A 22,590-nucleotide genomic window follows, 5' to 3' on the forward strand; every position below is an offset into this window, starting at 1 on the left:
TATTTTTACAATTTTGAAAAATCTTAAATTCAATAAATATTCAATGATATTATTTACTTACGAATATATTATTCTTAGCAATATCAGATTTTTATTTACTAAAATTTCTTTCTTTATTTATTTTTTTCACATATACATTGATAAAAATAATTTAAACAAAAACAATCATACATATACTATATATTTATATAACCATTTAGGTTCATATAATAAATAATACAAAAAACAAAATTAAAATAAACATTTCTAATAAAGAAAAAAAAATTGCATTTATACTTGCAAAACACAAATATTTATTTTGTTATTATTAATATTAAGCGGAAACTAAATACACAATTTTAAAATACTTAAAAATTACAAAAGCAAAATAATTAAAATATAAATATAATATTTTTTCAAAATATACTTTTATTTTATTATATTATTTATGCAAAATTAACTTTTTATGAGCATTTTAAATAAAAAATATTGTTAACATTTCTTATCCCTATCAACTGCCAACAAACAAACTCAACAAGCCTTTTTTTTTAACAAATCTCATGATAGAGCACAGATTTCTATGTAATTGCATATTTTTTCCTTATCATATTTTTGTTTTTTTGTCATTTATCTTTAAGAATCACTCCTACAATAATTATATACTCCAGTCACTTTAGTGTAGTTTAATAAATCAATGATAGTAATATGATGCTACACCGTATCATCTATTCATTGAATAGGGAACTAGACATAAAAACAGAACGGCAAAAGTTGACTGTTTAGGCCATCAAGGTCTAGGTTTTCAGTATTTAATAAGATTTACACATTAATATGGTAAGTAATTTGAAATAAAAAAAATATGTATATACTCGAAATTACTCTAAATGTCACTACTCTACTTTAATTTTAAACCATTAAATCACTATTAATTATAACACAAAAACTAATAACATGTTACATTTATATTGTATACATACAATATACATTGCATATAATGGTTAAATAATATATTTTATAAACAGATTTTTAGAAATTCATGACTAGGGCTTGAAAATTAAAATAGACAAAATCAGCACAGAAAACATTTCAAATATATGAGAAAAAACTATTCACTATGCAATTTATATAATTTCAAAGCCCTATTTATGACTAACACGACAGCACATTTTAAATATGATCTTGAAACTTGAAAGCATTTAAAAATTATAATTTAGCGCAATCAAAAAATGTTAATACTTTGGGGATTTAAACCCCTCTGATTTCTACAAAATAGACCAATCATAATGGTACAGTGCACAGACTATTCTAGTCATTGGATACAACTTCTAAAAATATATTTGAACTCATCATGAAGTTTATTTGAAAAAATACTTTTCAAAGTTAGATTTTTAAATATTAAGATTTTTAAAATTTTAATAATATTGAATACTTTATACTTTTTTCGTGAAAAATTCAAATGTTTTCAGAAATTATACATGATAAATAAGTTAATAAGTTAGTTATTACAATTGGCAAAAGATTGATACTTTTAACAAAAAAATTAATATTCGTGTTGTGCGTTATTAACATATGCATGCATTTCCATATACAGGAGTGCTTTGCTATTTGTTTTAAATACACTAATAGTAAATTACTACACACAAATTTACATGTCTAGCATACATAAACTTTAAAAATTACCTGTAATTAGAAAAGGTTAGTATCAAAACTCCTTAATACTAAACAGAAAAAAATATGACATATATAAATATATAATTATACTATAATAGAGGTTCCCCATATTTATACATAAAATATATCTTTTTGCTTATTTTTTAAAATCCATAATTTTTGTACTGATAGCTTAAACTTGTTATAAGTAAGGAAAATATAAATAAGTACATATTAAGATAATATTATTACAGTGTTTCCCAAACTCTTGTTTGAGCTGGCCCGATAATTAGTATTTTTTCCCTTAGTAACCCACCAATATATTTTACATTTATCATTGTGTAAAAAAGGCAAAGTATAACACATTTGAATATCTACAAAGAATTTTATAATAAAATTTAATATAAGAATTTTATTAAATTCTGTAACCCGGTATTATATTTTCATGGTTTGATAGTGGGACCCACTATTTGGGAAACGCCAATTTATTATATTATTTGATTTGACAGGACAAATTGTAGTACCATTTATAATCGCATAGTAGTATTCTATTTTTCCTACAAAAAAAGTGATTTGTTCCACAGGATTTTAGCATGACATTATGATTTTCCCATTACTTTGCATATTTCAACGGTTTTTATTTACATGAACTCCAATTAAAATGATAATTATACCTTATTAATTACCAAATTACCAAATTGTATTAAAAATAATAATTATGGAGCATTTTTGGCTATTTTTAAAAGCATTATAATGTCATTAGTATATTGAGTTGTCAAAATTTAAAAATTTTTCAAAATGGGTTGTACCATGAAAAGATTGGGAACCTCTGATATGTTATATTATATTTGTATATTTTGTTACTAAATGGTTTAATTAGGAACTGCTGTCTGTAGATGACCCATAATAATTCCGTGCTCTGCTTAATCTGAATTTGTATGCTTTTTTATTGAGATTTTTCTTTTTTACATTACTTAAACTAAAATATAAATTAATAAAAATATTTTAATAAATTAAAATATGTTAATATGTATAATATAAGTAAGCAATACCCTTGCAATAATGTTTGCAATTTTTTTGGAGTGAGAAATGGAAAACTATGTTTTTTTGAAGTTAAATCGTTCTTAATATATTTTATGTACCTCTGTCTCATTGATTGCCATGAACGATATTTACATACCTGAAATATAGAAAGATATGACTTTTTACAAATTTTGTAGAATCGTCATTTTTGTTAGTGCGATTGTCACTATACTATTACAATTAAAAAAATTAATGGAATTAAATTAAATTAAGATTCACAAATGGAAAATTTGTGGAGTTGATTAAATAGTTTTTTGAATATATAACACTAAAGTAATAACTTTAAATACATTTTATCAACCTACGTTATCATATTCCATACGTCGCCACATTGATACCGCATTGACATTGAAAGCATATTTGTTTTTGATAATGTATTTAACAATACTAACATCTTCTTTATGAGAATAGGGTATTTTTGTGCTGCATAAAAATGAATTAACCATTATTAAAACATTTTTATAACGTAAATAGTTATGTTTGATGACAAATATATTATGCATATTTACACTCTTGAAGATGAATCACTTATTGAAGTAGTAGCCATATGGAAATTGATAGCAGACATATCAGAATCCTCATCAGAGCTAAAATAAAAAAAAATTTTAGTCAATAATTACAAGTAAAGATTAAAAAATAAAATAAAATGTATATTTTTGACAAATGTATTTAAATATATTTATATTTCAGTAAGTTTCATTTTATTGAGAAGTAATTTTATATGTACCTATCACAATAAAAATAGTGATAAAATGACAGTATTTGTCTGTCACAAGGTAAAAAAAAATTGTATTACTTCACTAAGTGTAATTTACATACTATTTAGTTTATAAAGTTTGCTTTTTGGCTTTTGTTATATAGATATCAAAATTAAAATCCATATTTTGTGAATTGTTATCAATATTGTATAATTAAGTAAAATTCAGAAAATATGGTTCCATTTCCCAAAATGGATAATAATTAATAATTCAACAGATGTATGATTTAGAATAAAACATAAATTATAATTATCATGTACTATTGTACTAACAATACAGTTTAAATACAAAAACAACAATTAATATCTCATAACTTAAGAATAAAGATTATTATAAAATTTAGTTTTAGTTTTATAATTACTTTTTTTGATTTTCTGGAACTGAGTTTAAATCATACCATGATTTATTTTGATGCAGCCAACAATCAAATATTTGATCTTTAGTATAATTTTCATTACTTGTGTTTTTAATTCTGTAACATAAAAATAAATATTAATATTTGATGATAATCATACATAGTATTGTACTAATCTATTTACAAAAATTATTATTTATCATTTTAATTATGTGCACATTCTACTATGAAGTCGTATATTACACACTTTTCATTGCACTTGCAATCAAGAACTCTGGAAAAGATATAACACTCATAACAATTATAAATCAAAAGGAACTGTGCATAAATGAATAAACAGAATTATTCTGAATAGCCATTTTAGATTATATTATTTTTCAAAAACCTACTATAAAAAAAAACAAATTATTCAATTTAAATATTTATAAATGTTATATTGAAAATAATTAGAAAAAGTATCTACTAATAGAATAATATAAAAAAATTAAGATTTTTTTGCATGATATACTAACCAGTTGATATTTTCAACAATGTAAAAAATGCATCCATTATTTTGGTAAAATTTTTGTTCAAAATGAATGAATTAATTATTTATCCATTCTATAGTGTTTTTATGAGAAACCAGTAAAACTTTAAAATTAGTAGTATTTTAAGGCTCTGTCCAGAAATTTAAACATTGTATCTAACTATTAAAATATATTTCAAGTTTAGATAATATGCTTGAGTATATTCCTATATTATTAGGAATATGCAATTAATGATGACACATTATTTTGATTATTCTTTTAATGAAAGTAAACTATGATTAATAAAAAAAAAAAAAAACAAAGTAAAAATAATAGCAATACTCACAAATATCTTGTTGGGTCAGGAAAGTCTTTGAATTTAAAACAATCTTCAATATATTTAATATCAAACGCTGGGATCTTTGGATGAAAATAAACAGTATTTCCTGGTACTGCGAATACCATTGAATGATCATTTGGTGTATCTAATACATTTGCAAAAGACTCCTGTTAAAATAAAAGTTAATAGAATAACATAAATATAAATTTTTAACATTAGTTTTTATAAATGTAACCTACTTAAAAAAATATTATTTGAGTAATGAGCAATATTAAGAGCTTGGTGCAGATTAAATTAGAGATTACACTATAATATTATTTAAAGAGCAAAAACTAAAAAGGTATTTTACCATTATTATGTTAATACCTAATTAAATCAATTTGTACAATAAAATGTATGCTTTTTTTCCTTGGATTCAGCAAAATATATATTTCATATAGAATCCAGGGCAAAATGTATAAGGTAGGTACACATAATTAGCAATGCAAAGTAAGAAATATTTAAATTTTAAAACTTGATATGTGCATTTACCTTATGATTATGACTAAAGACCGGATTCCCGTGCAATTGCATCTTTTTATCGTGTGTTCTTAATTCTATAGAAACAAGCTACAAATCCAAATCAAGAGATATAGATTAATTTAAAGAAAGATTTATGTTGCACAAAATTGCACGTTTTGGATTTTTTTTATAAAAATGTACTTTTGTATGCAAAAATATTTTTTGTATTATTTTTATTTTTGATATATTATGTTGTGATTTGAAGTATTGGACTTTTATATCTAATATTGAATATCGATATAATACGATGTACTCGTAATTAAGATAATAACTACTACGATAGTCAATAGATTATCGATTACATACACACATACAGTACTACAGTCTATCCGCAGCAGCCGTAGTCAACTCATATTTGATTATGATGCCCAATCTGTTAAAATATTAAAATCCATTTTAAATAGTATATCTATTATATTTGATTTATCATTTATTCGATCATATTTGTCCCAGTTGCCAAATTCAATTACAAAATTTGAAAAACAAAATTCTACTATAAATTATCAAATAGATGTACCTAGTTGAAACAGTGAGAGATGGACTTAAGACAATTGAGTATGAAAAGGGAGAAATAATCTATGAAAAATTTAAATCAGTATTTGATAAAAATCCCGGATACAATATTTTAAAACTATACAACGATTCAATAAATGGAAATGACGTAGATTTAAAAGAAAAATCATAAGCTGCTACAAACAATGCTCGATAACAAGTATCGACGTAAAACATATATTAAGTGACAAAAGACATAATTTTACCGAAAAAAAACTTAGAAATGTACATGATTATAAATTTTAATCAAATATTGTAAAGTCAGTTTATATATATATTGTCATTTGTCAGTTTATTATTATTTTATTTAAATTTTTTTTAATTTTATATTTTTATATGATAGTTAATGCCAATATTAATAAATAATATTATAAAAAAAAAAATTAAAAAAAAAATATGAAGTACTCAAGTACCTATAATAAAATTTTGTTTTTGCACGATTTTGCACATTTTAACATTTTTATTGCACGTTTTTTAGGTTAGCTGCACAAAAATCCGATCTTTAATCATGACATTGAAACAACCAGCATTGTTCATTACTCCGTAACATATATTTATAAATACAACATACTTACTGTTAAAAGGTTCAAGTAAAATTTTTCTTTTGTATCGCTGTCGAGCACAATATCCAAACTTTTTTGATCGATATTTTGAAAATAAAATAAATCTTCAGCCAAATCTAAATCCATTTTGGACGATCGTACTTACTACTTAATGCTTTCGTCTCATACTAACTAAAAACTACACTGTAGTAAGTTTGTAAAAAATCCGTACTTCGTCATTATTTTTTACCATGATAAAAAACAAGATGTTATGGCAATATAATGATACGCATAAAACTGTAAGTCCGTAAGTAACCAGTTTTTCGCTTATCATGAGTTAAGTCATATAATATTGTTTGAGGAGGCAACAGGTTAACTGAGTACAATGATATGCGCAAGACCACGATGGGACGATGGAATTTATTTTTTAAATTTATTGCCATCAAACATTGTATTTACAACCGCGGTTATAACCATTTATCTAACCTAACTTTGATAGTTGTTCCCGCCAAAAATACTGAAATTTCCATCCACAAAAATTAAAGATATCATCGGCCATTGCCCATCATGGAAAAAAATTATTTCTTAGATCGTGATTCGTGCCATTCGTGGTACTAATAAAAAAAAAATGGGTAATGGTTTAAGAGGACATCATCGCACCCACATGTGTTGTGGTTCCGTTTTACACACGCACGGCATAGTAAATTTTCGTTCACAAGTTTCAATAGTACGCTTTTAGTTTTGATATTAGACCTTTTTATCAAACTTATAGATAAAACATCATCTGTGTTATTTCTTTAGGTTTTTACGGTATTTTAATTTTTAAGTGAATTTATTATGAGCATTTTCAAATATTTATATTTTTCATACTTATAACCGCTATATACCGTCTTTTTTTCTTATCAGTATCAGTTATCAGTTATTTACATGATTTGTGATTAACGGTCATGATTGTTTCAAACTTCAAACTGCACGTCTGCACTGAACTACTGCAACTAGTGCGTGTTACCGCAGACTCGCGTCATTCGCATAGATATGACAACAGTGTATAACAAAAACATCGAATCTTTTTTATTTTTTCGAAATTTGCTTTGTCACGTATTAAAAAAAAATTTAATTTTGATTTTCGATTTATTTTTGTTATTTATACGTATGGTTTTATATTAGTATTATTTTTACGTATGTCGTATAGATATTATTTGTCTGACACTGACGTATACATTATAATTTTGTGAACACTTCATTATAATTTCAAAGCTTTAAAATAACTGGAGGTAGAAAATGAGTGACTTTGAAGATAATCCAGTGAACATCGGAGGTCCAGATGTCATAAAGAAAAGAAAACTTCACCGACAACAAAAATTTCGACAAGAATGGTGTTCTTTACCAGAGCTGAAAAACTGGTTAATGCCGGATAAAGATCCGTTTAAAGCAGCTTGTAAACAATGTAAGACTATCATGGTTGCTGAACTGACTAACTTGAAATCACACGCTAAAAGTATCAAACACAGACAAATGGAAACTGCTGGTACAATAAGTCAACGACCAATGACATCATTTAAACGGACTAATACAAACACACAACTTAAATCTAATATTCAACAAGCTGAAATTAAATTGTCTGCATTCATAGCTGAGCATAATATTCCTTTATGTGCTGCTGACCATTTACCTGATTTATTAAAAAAATGTTTTCCTGATTCAAAAATTCTTCAAGGTATAAATATGAAATTAACTAAAACAAGTGCAATAGTTAAAAATGTAATTGGTGTGACAGCAAAAGAAGAGCTATCAGACATGTTAAGGGCATCCAAATTTAACATAACAGATGAGTCTACAGATATTCCATCTTAACATCATATGTTGTTGTGAGGTAAATGTGTTATAAAATACAAATTTAAATAATGTAAACAATAATAAATTATCGTAGCATTTATTTAGAATAATGTTTTTAGTTCATAATTGTTTTATTAAATACCTAAATAAATATATTTCTTTATGTTTTAGATGCAGAAAGGTTTTACAAACTGCATCTTGCGAAAAAAAAATATATAACATGAATGATGAACTATTATCAAAACTATCAATTTTAAAACCACAAAATGTGCTTTCATTAGCATACCTAGAAACATATCTGACATTACTTCCACTGATTAAAGTTGTACCTAGATTCAACAAATTGATGACCAGTGGAGAAATTACCAATAGCATTAGCAAAACATCCAGATGAAGATTTCATTAATTTACCAGTGGATACATTTTGGCAAATAAAATTATTTTAATTTTCATAATATTTTTAGTTAAAACATTTTGTGCAGTATAAATATATATTAATATATATAGTAATATGTATTGTTTAAAATATTATCTTTGTCAAAGTTGAGATTTTAAAATTTAATATATTAATCGGAAACTTAATTAACTATTAGCTACTTAAATAGAAATCCAATTTGTAAATGTTTACAAAGTTCAAAAACATTCTAAAGCTCATTTTATTTAAATGTTATTTATAGGTATGTAAAATTAAAAAAATTAAAATATGAAACTAAACTGTCTTGTTCATAATTAAACAGTTCAATTATTATAACATTATTATTAATCAATACAATATTATTTCTTCTTAAATGTGTATAATATTATATGCATAGCAATAATAGTAGTAGTTTTTGAATTAGTACAAAATATATCATTTTTTTTTTTTCAAATGACTTAACAAGTTTTGTACATTTTCACTTAATATATGAGTTTACCTCAAGCGAATGTGGTCTGCAAAAAAGTATTTTCTATTGTAAATAGAGTTAAAACAAAGTTCCAGAATAAAAATAAAAAAAAACAACGGCCAATTACCGTTGTATTAAGTTTGAACCAACAAAAAAAAATGTTTGACAAAATGACACATAGTGTGTTATTTCCAAAAAATGTTAATGACGTAGAAAAAAAAACAATTTTCAATATCGTAGAGTTAAGATTCGTTATTCAGAGAAAATTATTTTAAAAACGGTGTATATGACATTGGTGTTTTTACAACAGATATATTAATAACATGTATTATAGCAAAATATAAATATGTGCAGTTGATCAATTGTTGTAGAGTGGCATCATTCCTAATTTATATAAAAGCTAAAAATACAATGTAGATTTTAAATTATTAAGAGTTAAATCTTATTTTAATTTGACTAAATTCAGCATCAATACTGCTAAAGCAGCAGATTTAACATTATTAGAACAAATATTACAGTCCGGATTAATTTCTTGTGAATGATTTTCGAAAGAATGAACTATAATACATATAAACATGGACAAACAGTAGCGTATTTAGGGGGTTTAGGGGTTCAACCCCTACCCCCTGAAATGTATGGTTGGTACGGGCATTGATTTTGATTGTATAATTAATTGGAATTTAAGAATGGAAATTTTTTAAACCCCCCCTCCCCTGAAATTAATTTCTATATACGCCACTGTGGACAAATGGCAAAATTTAACAATATATGATATATAATGTATATCTTATGTATTAGATTAAATAAGTTTAAAGTTATAATAATTTACATTTATGATTATTTTTATTCAGCTTAATTTCATTGATTTATTTATATAAAAAAAGATATTCATCTTAATTTATTGATTACTATAAATAGAAAAATTAAATTTAATAATATCATACTTAGAGAATGCAACAAATCAGCAATTAATGTTATAACAATAAAATATATTAGTATAGGACGTATAGATACTAAGGTACTTACATAAGAAATTATTAGTAATAGATTGAGGTTCTTAATATTTTGAATATTAGTTCTGATTACGTACATAATATAATATTTTACATAAGGACATAATGATTATAAGATAAACTACCAATATATAAAATAAATTTAGATTATAAATTTATAAAGATCTTGTACTAAGCATTTTATTTATAATACAAAGTAATTTAACAATTAAAATAGATAAAATAAATTATAATATTTACACAATTGTATATTATTTATCAATGCATAACAATTACTATTTTCTTTTTTATAATATTCAGTTTATCTTCACTACTAGAACCAGCATTAAAAAAAAATAACCAATATCAGATCCTGCAACTTGATGTTTTTATGTAAAAATAAGTAATAATATCAGTGGCGCAACCAGGGGAGTAAAGGGTTGTAACCTCTCCCGAAATTTCTCCGAAGCCTAGTATAATAACCAATCTTATATATATATATTGTAATAATGCACCTCCCACCTTGCGCCACTGAATAATATATTGTATTATCTAATGTGATAAATGATAATTGTAATTATAATATTATATACATGAAGATTAGAGATCTAGAGCTTAGAGATCTCTAATCTTCATGACTATATATATTCTACTATACATGCAGTTTTTAAATAAAAATTAATATTATATTTATATTCCAATAGGCTGAAATGGCCATGTTATGATTTTTAACTTGCTGTCATCAATATCAACAATTTCCTTCGTCATACTATTTTATAATTTTTGTTCTCTGTAGAAGATGTAAAAAAATAAAAATCTCTACTTTCCAGACAACTGCTTTATAGGTATCTCAAGTTCTTAACTAATCAGAATGGTTATTTTAATAAAAAATGAATACTTAAATAATACAAGTATATTAAAAATTGTTTATCGCATGTGTTGCCTCTATCTTACATAGATACAATATAGAAATTAAATCCTCTTAACCCAAATTATATTCATTGAATTAAAAAATATTTAAATTATTAAATATTCATATATTATGTAGTGCCGATGCGTATGTATAGTTTCAACTAAACATTACAAATATTAGACGTGTGTAATTCTATTCAACATAACTATGTTACTACAAATATATTTAAAACTACACATGTTCACATTGTACAGTACAGATATCTATCATGTGGCCATTTTTTCATAACATATATTTAGAGTTTAAGAGATGTAGTTTTTGAGCAGTATCTAATTGTAGATTATTTCATTAATATAAAATAGATGTTAACATGAAAAGTCACATTTGAGATTTCCAAATAACCATTTCTGAGATCTGTTATTTCTTGTTGATCAAATTGATGTTTTAATCAAAAAGTTAAATAGAAAATAAAAACAATACCTATTTTATTGTAATGTAGGTAAGTGGTGCTACAACTTGCAAGTCTTTTGTCCTTAGTAATGACTTTAGTATTAATATATTATGCAAACTTATAGTTCTATTATATAGTACCGTAATACTGTTCAATCAATATGCATGGGCATAAAAGATAAAACAGTGGACGAAAATAGTCATATTTGGAGAATTCAAGAACCACATTCCCACATTCTACAACACTAGTATAGCCCTCTAAAACTATTATTTTAAATATTTATCGCCACCGCTACCAACTTTAGCGCCCACCACAACAGTTATCAATTTATCATATATTATATCATCACCTTAATCATATTGATAATGTATTTAGTAGGTAATATACTTGCATTACTTTATTACATATTTTATTGAATCAACTGATTTATTAACTTAAGTATACAAAATTTAAAAAATAACAGAAAAATATAAATTAAACACACAAATTTTAACAATAAATCATATAGTTTTTTCCGTTTAACTGAAAAGTCAACAGAAAAAAACCGACTTAAGACTGGGATATATCACCTCTACCCTTCAAGCACACCCAAGTAATGTTTGTAGCAGAATGATTTTTCTCTTCAGAACGATCAGAATTCAGAATATATTATGAATCAGAAACATATTTTGTGATCGTTATGGATGTCAAACAAGCAACCGCTAAGAACTGCAATCATCACCAACACTGGTACCGACATCACCAAACGATGTCAAACTGAATTGAGTAGTAACGAGCCCGGACGACCCTTATACCATGAAACTCCCAGCTTATCGATTCACCGATTTTAGGTCGAATTTATGACATGTAAATTCCACAAGTGCATTTTTTGACTTGCTAAAATAAATATAAACGCCATCGATATAAAAAAAATTAAATCCAAATTTGTATGCAGCACATATTATAACATATATTACAAATAATATACATACAATATAGGGATTATAAACAATAAAAATTAAAGTTGCTATTGGTAATTACTAATAACTAGGGCCCGGATTTCAATGCAAAGTGCATATTTTTTTTATTGATCTTACACAATGCTTTCTAAGTACAAAATTTGTTTCATGTAACGAGGGTTTCAAAGCTACAAACTGTATTTTGCATTTTTTCATTTTTAGCATTATTGGGTCATTTTGGTTATTTAGTTTTTAATGCATATTTGTTCAATAAAATCTTTGGAGTTTGAATATATTAATATTAAACAATATATTATTGTTCAATGCAATGCTCAAAATTTAGTAAGTACAATAGGCTCTTAGAATTTTAATTTTATATAAATTTTAATCTATATTTTGGTATGTTTAGAATGAATAATATTTTCCTAAAACGGCCAAAACGTAAGCGTGTCAGCATCAAGTCATCATATCAAATTTTCAGTTTTCTTTTTTTAATAAAAAAATATATGGCATTTTAAGGTCACTCTTTCATTTTTAAGGTCATTTTTGGCTATTTTTTAGAGCATATTTGTATGGTTTTAAGTGCATTTAAATCCGGGCCCTACTAATAACACTAAGTAATAGGCAAAAACATTATACGAGTACGACGTTATCAATGATTCATAAATCAAAATAAAAACATTCGACATTGAATATAGAAATCGACTGCCACATTGCGTCTTGATGGGTCAAACTAATGATGATACACATTAATATTTATATACTTTTATATTATTTTATACTATTTCATCGGTCATTGGATCACTTTTAGAGAAACCTTGCCCCCCTCAAAAGGCGCCACTGATACACTATATTATAGTGACTATAATAATATATACATAAATGGCTGTAGCTCATAAATACAAAATATGACTCGAACGCAACCCAAAAGCACAAAAATAATCACATGTATCAAAAATATACCGTTGAATTCGAATACTCGATCACTGTTGTTATTGAAGTATAAAAAAGGAATACGCAATATAATGAATTAATGAACATCAAATTTTAAACTGAAACTTATAGTGTAACAAGTACAATATTGTAATAAAATTTATTTTTGCGCTTTTATCCAACCATTAAAGTCTATTGGAAAAAATTGACGTTTAATTGCGCTTTTAAGTTTCATTAACTTAAACATCTTAAATAAACATACAATAACCATTGTCCATTATCACTTCTATATTATTATAGTATACATACACGATACACATACTGACATACATTCATATCATCAGATTCACAAGACGTCTCTTACGTTATGTCCTACATGATGCGACAAATTTCAATCTGTTAAGTTTTTCGCCGCATCGAGCGAACCCCACTACGGCAGAACAGCATAGCAGAATAGAAATCTCGACGCATTAACGTAGGACAAGGCGTTAGCGTGGTGTAATAAAAAGGTTTAATTTGAAGAAAAAATAATTGAATTCCGAATAAGGGGAGCGGAAGTGACGAATTTCTGTTTATATTCAGCACACGCGCAACATAGGAGAATGTACGTATTATATTTCCAACGTATTGATTGATATTATAATGAAGCGATAAGAAAACAGTTATTTTTAACTGGTTGTCAAGTCTACTTGAGATCGATTCCTACATTTTCTATACTAACCCCCAAAATCCTAAAAACGTTATATTAAAAAAAATTAATTAAACCATTGACGACTTTAATTTTTGGAAAAAATAAAATTAAAAATATGGGTCAGTCGAACTCGTGTAGACTTGACGACCAATAAAAATCACAGAATTTCTTTTCCAAAATTCTTATTGCTTCATTATATTAATCGGTACGTTGGAAATAGAATACGTCTATAATTCAATGTTGCGCGTATGTTGGACAAAAACAGAAAATCACCGCTCCCAATCCCGTCAACGGAACACCACACCCGCATATTATAATGTCTCCGTCTTACATCCATACATCGCAAATAATTTTCGTACAACAAAATCAATTTTATGTTGTTAGCTATTAGAGCAAATTTACCTATTAACAAACTTAAATATCATTATCTAGGCCATCGCAGAGACTTTAATTAATATTAAGATTCAAACCAAGTTATGAGCATTTTAAAATAATAATATCGATAAAAGTTTAATAATGAGATAATGCCTACATAATATTTGTACGTTTAAGTTTGATAATTGGTAATTTTACTTTTACTCCAAACATAAAATAGTTTCTGTTGACGAACAACGTCCATGTTGTGCGTATAAAACGGTGACACAATATACGGGTGTAGCGTCCTCTCAAGTAAAACAAATTATGCAGAAAATCATACATATTATTACATACCATTGAGTAGTATTCTAGTATAATGCCATAATGTCGTCCGCACACCGTGGGCCGTGGTAAAACGATGCAACATGGTACGCGAACAATAATATTAGTAATATTAGCAACGACTAATAAGAACTATAATAAGAACGAACGTAATTACGTAACACTAATTACGGGCAACGGTGCAACGCATACTGCGGTCTGCGGACTGCGATTGTGTCGCCAGTGCCGGCACTCGGCAGTCATCACTCGTCAGACGGCAATCGCGTCGAATGTTGATAAGGAACTTATAAATAGAAAATCCCGAGAGACGTAATCGTTTTTAGAAAACAACATTGGTATAGGAATACCACAACGTTCATAATATCGTTCAATCAAATACGTTGTTACAATAGACATATAAATTAATAAATAAATAAATTTATATTATGTCTATTGTTGTCACGTCTTCGAAGAAATGTAGTAACAAAAACTTTGAACTACCAAGTACTAGTGTACAGTGTACTACAGTCTACAGTCTACACTGTCTCCACTTTGACGGGCATAGTTTAAAGTTTTTTTTCTAGAGATGCCCGCCACTGATATACCTGTAACCTGTACTCGTATATCAGATATAACAATATTTTAATTTTATAAATTAATGTAGACACGATTGACACGGATTTTTAATTGGATTTTTTTTTGGTTTGCGATTAAGATAGGACTATGGCCTAAAGGCTAATGACCTTGATAGTCAGTGGCGTATACAAGGGTGGCTGACGTGGGGGTTAGATCCCCCATTGGCTTTTTTATTATTTTTTTGTTTTTTCTTACATTATGCAATATGCACTATAATGTAATATTTTGTGATATTATTATCTATCGAGCTATTAAATGTTGACAATTTTGTCAAGACTAAATACCATTAGAATTTTATTTTATTTGTAGTAAAGTAATGTTTATTTAGTCGAAATGGTCAATGACGACTATGCTTATACTTTATTATAGCTTATCTTATATTCTTATTATTTATAGAGACAATACTTTATATATAATAATATGTATGTAGGCTCGACTAAAAGGGATGTGCTTCCACTGTGAGCCTGTGTTTAAAATATTATCAGATATTATCGTTCTTATTAAATTATGAGAAATGACTAATGAGATCATTATCGCTACGGATTTAGTTCACCGCATATACATAGTACGTACCTACCATTTATTTATCTGAAATCTAAAAAAAGACACTCACGGGATTGTTGAAAATGTATTTGTTACAGGAACGGCTAAATGGCCTAACACTTATGCCAGTTTAATGTTTATAGAAATATTTAATTAATTCAAATTATATTCATTGTTCCTCATTTGTTCCTATATTTTACTACCAAAGTAAAAACTTTTGGGAGGGTGGGGGATTTTTCAATTTTCCCCTCCCATTTAGCTTCTTTATTTTTGATTCCCCCTTTCAGAAATCATGTCTACGCCACTGTATATCGTATAGGAGACAATTCGTATATTTTGTATATTTTATATTGACGTATTCTCCGATCACCGGTGTCCGATGTGGCGTTACACTAATATATTCTAGTTATTCCATATTGTTAACAGATAGTAAGATAATTAGGAATTAGGATATTGCATTGTCATAATGATTATTATCAATTTTCAAACAATAAAACAATAGTTTAACCACTAAGAAATAAATATAGAAATATAGTATAATGTAATTAATGTATACCTACACAGGTTATAGGTACAATACAATAAAATAAACTCATAGTATTATTTATAAATAGTAGGTAAAAAATGTGCCTTAAATAATCCAATAATAAAAAAATGATTATACATTGTAATGATACATTCGACGCACACGCACTGTGTAAGTTTCGAGCATATTGATTTTTTAAAACTGTAGAAAACTAATTAACTAAATCTAAAAAAAAATAATAATTATTAATTATTATATAATATAATGTAGATACGTCATAAATGCGTATAAATGCCGATAAATGCAATTGGTGTAGATTTAAAATTATAAGGTTCTCTTGTAAATCTTTTTCAAGAATTTTAAAAACATGTCTTGTGACAAGCCTTGTGATAAATGTTGAATACGAGTATTTATTAATTTATAACTTTCTTCTTCGTAGAGTTGATACTCATTTGGCAATTTCAACTGTTCATACAAATCTTTGATGATTGCAACATTGGCAGGATCGTCAATACCGTAATTATCCTAAAATAATAATCAATTATAGTTAAACGTCCAAATAATATATAAATCTATGATATACTTAAGTATAGAAACATAATATTATGTTACCTCCATAATTTTCTTTTGTTCAGAATTGACTTTTTGTAAAGCCGTGACAGCCAACCACGAACATTTTCCATCTTCTATGTCCGTACCAATTTTTCCTGTGACCTCCGGATCTCCATAACAGTCTAAAAAGTCATCCTAAAAAATAAATAATGTTTACTTTACTTATTTTAATTGATTTTTAATTAACAATATATACTTGAACTTGAAAGAATTGACCCATTTCAAGCAATATGGCTTTTGCTTGTCTAAAAATGTCTTGGTCATTGATGTTTGTCTGTAATATTAATTATTATTACATAATATACTATAAACTTATTGATCAAATCACAAACGTATCGTGCTTAGTGCTTACCATGCGCATGGCAAGACACACAGGAAGAAAAAACGAATAATACGCAGTCTTATATTTCACAATAGCTGTATAATTGTCCATGGTGTATTTTTCAAGTTTTTTAGACTTGAAGCTCTTCGCAGTTAACATATCGAGACACTGGCCCATCGCAGATTTCATTGTAACCTATAATTATTTTTAATACTATTAATAGGTACTATATTTTAATTACAACTTGAAAAAATTAAATATTGATTTTTAATTTTGATTCTATGATAAAAATAGTAAGCTTTATAAATAAGTTTTATCCAGGGCCCTTTAATATCTTAAAGTCGACCCTAAAATGTGTATATTGAACGTCATTAAAATTAATACAAATCCATTTTTATTATTATTACATACGTCATAGAACAGTTCTAGAATGTGTTTATAATAAGGCTTATCCTTGAAGTATTTTTTAAGTAATTGGTAAATGGCTTGTTCGAGAAGAATGCCATCGTTCACTGCTATTAGTCCATTATCGTTATGTCGATACCAACACGCACGTCCTCGTCTAGTAATAGCATTATCCATTATGTCATCCAACACTAATTGATAGGCTTGCAACTAAAATAAAAACATATAGAATATATTTATGTATTTATTGATTTCCCATATAGATTGCATTGCTCACATCAAATTACTAATTAAGGTAATATTATCTAATTAATAATAAAAAAAACAAATTTAAAAATCTCTATTAAATTTAAATAGATACTCTAATGATTGTCTTATTATTTTTCACAACATTACTAAACAATAACAAATTAAGATTATATTCACAATAATTTATGAAAGTAGGTTCATATACTTTAAATTTCCTAACATAATCTTATTAAATAATAAATAGTGTAATTAATTATGTATTCTAATATTTTTAAATTAAATACAGAAATAATTAATATAGGTAAGTAAATACACGAATATATTTATAGATATTTTAAAATTGAATAACTATTGCATTAAGTACAAATGACTAATTATATTTTGAAATATAAAATATTTACTTTGTTATATTATAATATGAACTAAATTTTACTCACACAATTAAAAAAAATATTCATATTATTATTTTTCAATTAAATTTAACTCAATTTAAAAATAAATTGATATCCAAATTTAAACGAACCGACGAAGTTATAAATATTAATATTATTAATAATGAAAAAGCAAATGACGGTTAATACATGAAATTTTCACCAAATATTTGTGTAATCATTTTCTATACATAATAACATTTTCAAAATATTTCTACTCTTTTGAGCTATTCATAAGTATTTAAAATTTAACTATTATTTGCTGTCAACATTTTTTAAAATTCAATAAAAGATCGCATATAAGTTTTTTTAATTTTATTATATCTGTAAAAAAAAAATATTAAAAATAATTGATGTAAACTTTAAATTTTGACAAAATTATATATTTTATTTATTTTATTTTGCTATAACTTATAATTTATAAACATTATTCGTGTTAACTTTCACGTATATTATAAATTCTAATAATATACGCAAGATAATTTTTTTCAAAATAAGTATGGATTGATTAAAATATATTACTCATATTTTTATACTATATGAACACATTTGCACTATTTTATGATGAGGTGGTCGTGGTATTGATTAATTGACCCAAAAATTAATAACAATAATATAATATTATGGTAATATGGTATAAACGTATAAACATCTTAATACCTTATCCATAGGTATAAATATATATTATTAATTATTATATAATAACTAAATATTAATAATATAATAAATGTTTTCGACAATGATCAAATCGACCTGCTGTTATGGCGTTATGTATTAATGGTAAAATAAATTAGTTTTATTTAATATGAATATTAAAAAATATATCATAATAACTGATATTTAGTTATTTATTTATTTATATGGCGTACAATATACTTAGTGTGACAGATCAACTTTCCTCAGAATAGTTTTTCGTATGAAAATATAATTTTATTAAATTCAAATTTAACGCATCCATTACAGTGGCACCAGCTGCAGCGGAGAGGTACCCACTTGTCCGCCTATTATTTGTTTTGTTTTTCCCGATTATTAATAAGAAAAGTTTTTTTTTACTTCTGAATCCCAAAAATACTAACTAGATTCAATTTTTTACTAGACACTATCCTCGAAGTTAGACATCGAACTATTTTTACCACCCTAAAAGTTAATTACAGAAATAAAAATTTTATTTACATTTTATTGTAAAATCAATACATTTATATCGCACTGCTCAGAATCTAAAACAAGGTAAAAGCAGCAAAATATATTAAATGTAAAAAAAAAGGTGAACAAGTGGGTATCGCTTTGCTATAATTGTAAATATTATAATTATTATAACCAAATAAATGTATTTAAAAACTATAAATAAGAATAATCTTATTCTTCTCAATATAATCATAATAAAAGAGGTTAGAAAATATTTACTATCGGAGAAAATATGTCAAGTCAAATTAGTGTTGTAAAATAAAATGTGGTTAATAAATGTATTCTATTCTATCAATTCTTTCGTAAACTCAATCATTTTTATTTGAAATAATATTACAATTTAACATAGAAACATGAATTACTGAAATAACATGTAATGAATTTTTAATCAAACTTAAATAATATGAAGGTATTATAGAAATAAATACTTATTTCAGGGAAGTTATTTTTCGACATCTTAAAAATTAAGATCCACCAGATCTCATTTATACACACATTTTAAATTATTTAAATATTTTGATTGTCACATTATTAAATTTGTTTAGTTTTAAATTAATTTTTAATATTTAGTCAACATTATAAATTGTATCTAATTTAATCAACTTCAACAGAGATGAATTTATATAATAATTAATAATTCATTAATTCTACAGTAGATATATGGTATATAGGTATAAGTAATATTTTTTTTTCCACATTTACAATCCAAAACTACTTACAATTTCGACACACCATCCTAGTATATAGGATAATTTAAGATTTTCATCAGTCTGATCGGACGGCGAAGACAACATCTTGAATGACAGTACCAACGTCAATCCTCGGTTATTCTTACCGCCGGGTACGTTGTAATGCAACAGCTATAATAAAATATAACGTAATAATATATATACATATTACACAATAAATACATACATATAATATGTAACTATAAAACAAAATCATCGGCACATACTTTTTCGAGCCACTTATTAACGTCGGGAACGTCCAAGTTAAGGCCGTTGTCCGTCAGATCCTTGACAATGTCTGGGAATACTGCCATGAAATCTCCAAGCTCGTCCTTGCTGATCGATGTACCAATTAAAACTGGACTCACCGGCGGTGAGTGAACCACGCTCATAGTCATAGATCTGAAAAATGGGACAAATCGTTTTAAAAATATATTTTTATTATTATGTATATTATAATATATTATGTTATACTACGAATAATCATTACGATTTTTGTATATATATATATAAAATATAGCAATATATAATTATGTACCGAGGCAGCTTTCAGACTTACCGAAAGTGATTATCTCGATTCGCTGTAGCCGTGCGGAATAGCAAAAAAGCGGTCGGCCGGTTCAGGGTTCTCGTGAACGTACTCAGTAATTTGTTCATATTTTATAACGAAGTAAATGGTACACCTATGTGGAACGTTATTCGTCTATAAATACGAGCGATTTATATCGAATGTCGATATGATACAGCGCGGAGTCACTTTTCGTATCTTGCAGTACGGTACGAGACGAGTGACAACCAGATTACGACTGTACCGTCTACCGTCTATACCCCGTTCAACCGGTTCAAGTTTCAGGAATGCAGACTCCAGACGGCCGCGGCAGAACTGGTTGCCTGGTTAAATATGTCATTTAACCACTCGTGTTTTCGAATTTCTGGGGGGGGGATGTGCGTGCGGCTGCAGGGCAACCAATACGCGGCGCGACTATTGCGTTACGACTCATGATCATAATATTATAATAAAGTGATGTAGAAATATTATAGACCGGCAATTTATGGAAAAAATAAAAATGTTCATGCGTATTGTTCATATTATGTTTCAATACATTATTCAATTTAACTTATTATAAACTATATTCTAATTATACGTATTCCGTGCGCAAAAATATAAGATAATAATAAGAAGACTTTTTGACGACTTCGAAATTATACGGTCCGAGAAGCAAACTGCGCTGAGGCAACATAATATTATGTTATTTGCACCGCCACAGTCGTGTGTGCGAGTAAAGTCCTACTACTGTAAGTTGTAGAGTTCGGCAGGGATGTGTGTGTGACGTGTGTGTGTGTGTGTGTGTAGGCGCTTGTGTGACGGTCGTCCGCATAGAAGCGAACGGCTATCACACGATCTTCAGTGGATTATTGCTGTACGTCTGTTCTCGTGTAGTCATGTGATATTGATAACCGTTTGACGTCCCATTTTTACAAATTTGTAGCGCCGGAATATGACATTATGATGGTCATCATGAGATTTTACGGCTTTACAGCGCCAGGGTATCATTATGACATAATGGTAATAATAAGGTTTAAACCAAAATGAGAATTCATAACAGCAAACGTATGCCGCGGCCGTCTGTCTAAATTCAATTTTGATCGATGTTCGAGGGTTAAGTATCATAGGTTTAAGAGCGTATCACTCAAATAATATGTATGATACACGGAATATTTCTGGTAAGAAAAAATGATATTCATTGGGATTATACAATTATAAGTATTATTATTTACTACCTTCCGCGGAGTTTGAGATTCAGAATAAAATTCTATGATAATTAGTGAAGCTTGGTTTCAATATTTCCTAGCAACGGTTATTAGCATCGCGAATATGATTTTTTACGTAAAGAATATTGCATACCTATACTTATTAAATTAAATATTTTAGTTAACTGTTAAATATTATAAAATATGACACCACATTGAATCACGTGGTTATTGTAAATGTAAATCACTCTCGATTATGTATTTCAATAACAGGGTCGTAAGGTGACTTCTATACAAATGAGGCGAACAAAGTATACACATTGTTGTAACTGTATATTTTAGTATTGTGTTTATGTGTACCTACGTCATGAATTTCTCGTAATAAATGAGCATATTTCTTACATTGTATTGTACTATAGAAGATTTACCTTTCATATTTATAGATTTGTGTTTTAGTTATAGTAAAATAATATTTATTGTTACCGTTAGTATTATTTTACTTTGTGTTGTTTATTTTATCTTTTTTCAATCTACATTATAATTCTCATTCAACATGACT

General features: G+C 26.6%; 3 protein-coding genes across 5 annotated transcripts; 1 reads left to right on the plus strand and 2 right to left on the minus strand.

Annotated features, from left to right (window-relative positions):
- Nucleotides 1–277: 277 nt before the first annotated feature.
- Nucleotides 278–14,853, minus strand: LOC132927757 (uncharacterized). Of its 3 annotated transcripts, none has more exons than XM_060992349.1 (7): nucleotides 14,676–14,853; nucleotides 4,678–4,838; nucleotides 3,832–3,942; nucleotides 3,222–3,299; nucleotides 3,018–3,135; nucleotides 2,682–2,809; nucleotides 278–2,608 (listed from the first exon to the last, which is right to left on the minus strand). In XM_060992349.1, exons 1-7 carry the CDS (start codon nucleotides 14,676–14,678, stop codon nucleotides 2,506–2,508), a joined length of 702 nt encoding a protein of 233 aa, XP_060848332.1. In that variant the 5' UTR covers nucleotides 14,679–14,853; the 3' UTR covers nucleotides 278–2,505. The 3 variants fall into 3 exon arrangements, with proteins under 3 accessions (XP_060848332.1, XP_060848330.1, XP_060848331.1); XM_060992347.1 differs by lacking the exon at nucleotides 14,676–14,853 and adding an exon at nucleotides 6,360–7,468; XM_060992348.1 differs by lacking the exon at nucleotides 14,676–14,853 and adding an exon at nucleotides 5,203–5,452.
- On the plus strand, nucleotides 7,421–8,750 carry LOC132927758 (uncharacterized). Its single transcript, XM_060992350.1, has 2 exons — nucleotides 7,421–8,199; nucleotides 8,334–8,750. The coding sequence occupies exon 1, from the start codon at nucleotides 7,608–7,610 to the stop codon at nucleotides 8,178–8,180; it is 573 nt and encodes a 190-aa protein (XP_060848333.1). The 5' UTR covers nucleotides 7,421–7,607; the 3' UTR covers nucleotides 8,181–8,199; nucleotides 8,334–8,750.
- A 1,483-nt stretch (nucleotides 14,854–16,336) lies between the features above and the next one.
- On the minus strand, nucleotides 16,337–21,116 carry LOC132927236 (farnesyl pyrophosphate synthase-like). The gene is made up of 8 exons (XM_060991731.1): nucleotides 20,839–21,116; nucleotides 20,507–20,681; nucleotides 20,271–20,411; nucleotides 17,693–17,896; nucleotides 17,312–17,476; nucleotides 17,156–17,233; nucleotides 16,960–17,094; nucleotides 16,337–16,872 (listed from the first exon to the last, which is right to left on the minus strand). Exons 1-8 carry the CDS (start codon nucleotides 20,934–20,936, stop codon nucleotides 16,672–16,674), a joined length of 1,197 nt encoding a protein of 398 aa, XP_060847714.1. The 5' UTR covers nucleotides 20,937–21,116; the 3' UTR covers nucleotides 16,337–16,671.
- Nucleotides 21,117–22,590: the final 1,474 nt, after the last annotated feature.

The sequence above is a fragment of the Rhopalosiphum padi genome, chromosome 3, assembly GCF_020882245.1.
Source record: "Rhopalosiphum padi isolate XX-2018 chromosome 3, ASM2088224v1, whole genome shotgun sequence".
In the NCBI taxonomy this organism is placed as follows: domain Eukaryota; kingdom Metazoa; phylum Arthropoda; class Insecta; order Hemiptera; family Aphididae; genus Rhopalosiphum; species Rhopalosiphum padi.

Coding starts and splice junctions, on each gene's coding strand:
- LOC132927757 (XM_060992347.1), bottom strand. CDS start 6,473: ATGGATTTAGATTTGGCTGAAGATTTATTTTATTTTCAAAATATCGAT. Junction 4,839..6,359: donor TTTACTTGAACCTTTTAACA/GTAAGTATGTTG, acceptor TTATTTTAACAG/GAGTCTTTTGCAAATGTATT. Junction 3,136..3,221: donor AGTGATTCATCTTCAAGAGT/GTAAATATGCAT, acceptor ATTTTTATGCAG/CACAAAAATACCCTATTCTC.
- LOC132927758 (XM_060992350.1), top strand. CDS start 7,608: ATGAGTGACTTTGAAGATAATCCAGTGAACATCGGAGGTCCAGATGTC.
- LOC132927236 (XM_060991731.1), bottom strand. CDS start 20,936: ATGAACAAATTACTGAGTACGTTCACGAGAACCCTGAACCGGCCGACC. Junction 17,234..17,311: donor TGTGTCTTGCCATGCGCATG/GTAAGCACTAAG, acceptor TTAATATTACAG/ACAAACATCAATGACCAAGA. Junction 17,095..17,155: donor GTCAATTCTTTCAAGTTCAA/GTATATATTGTT, acceptor TTTATTTTTTAG/GATGACTTTTTAGACTGTTA.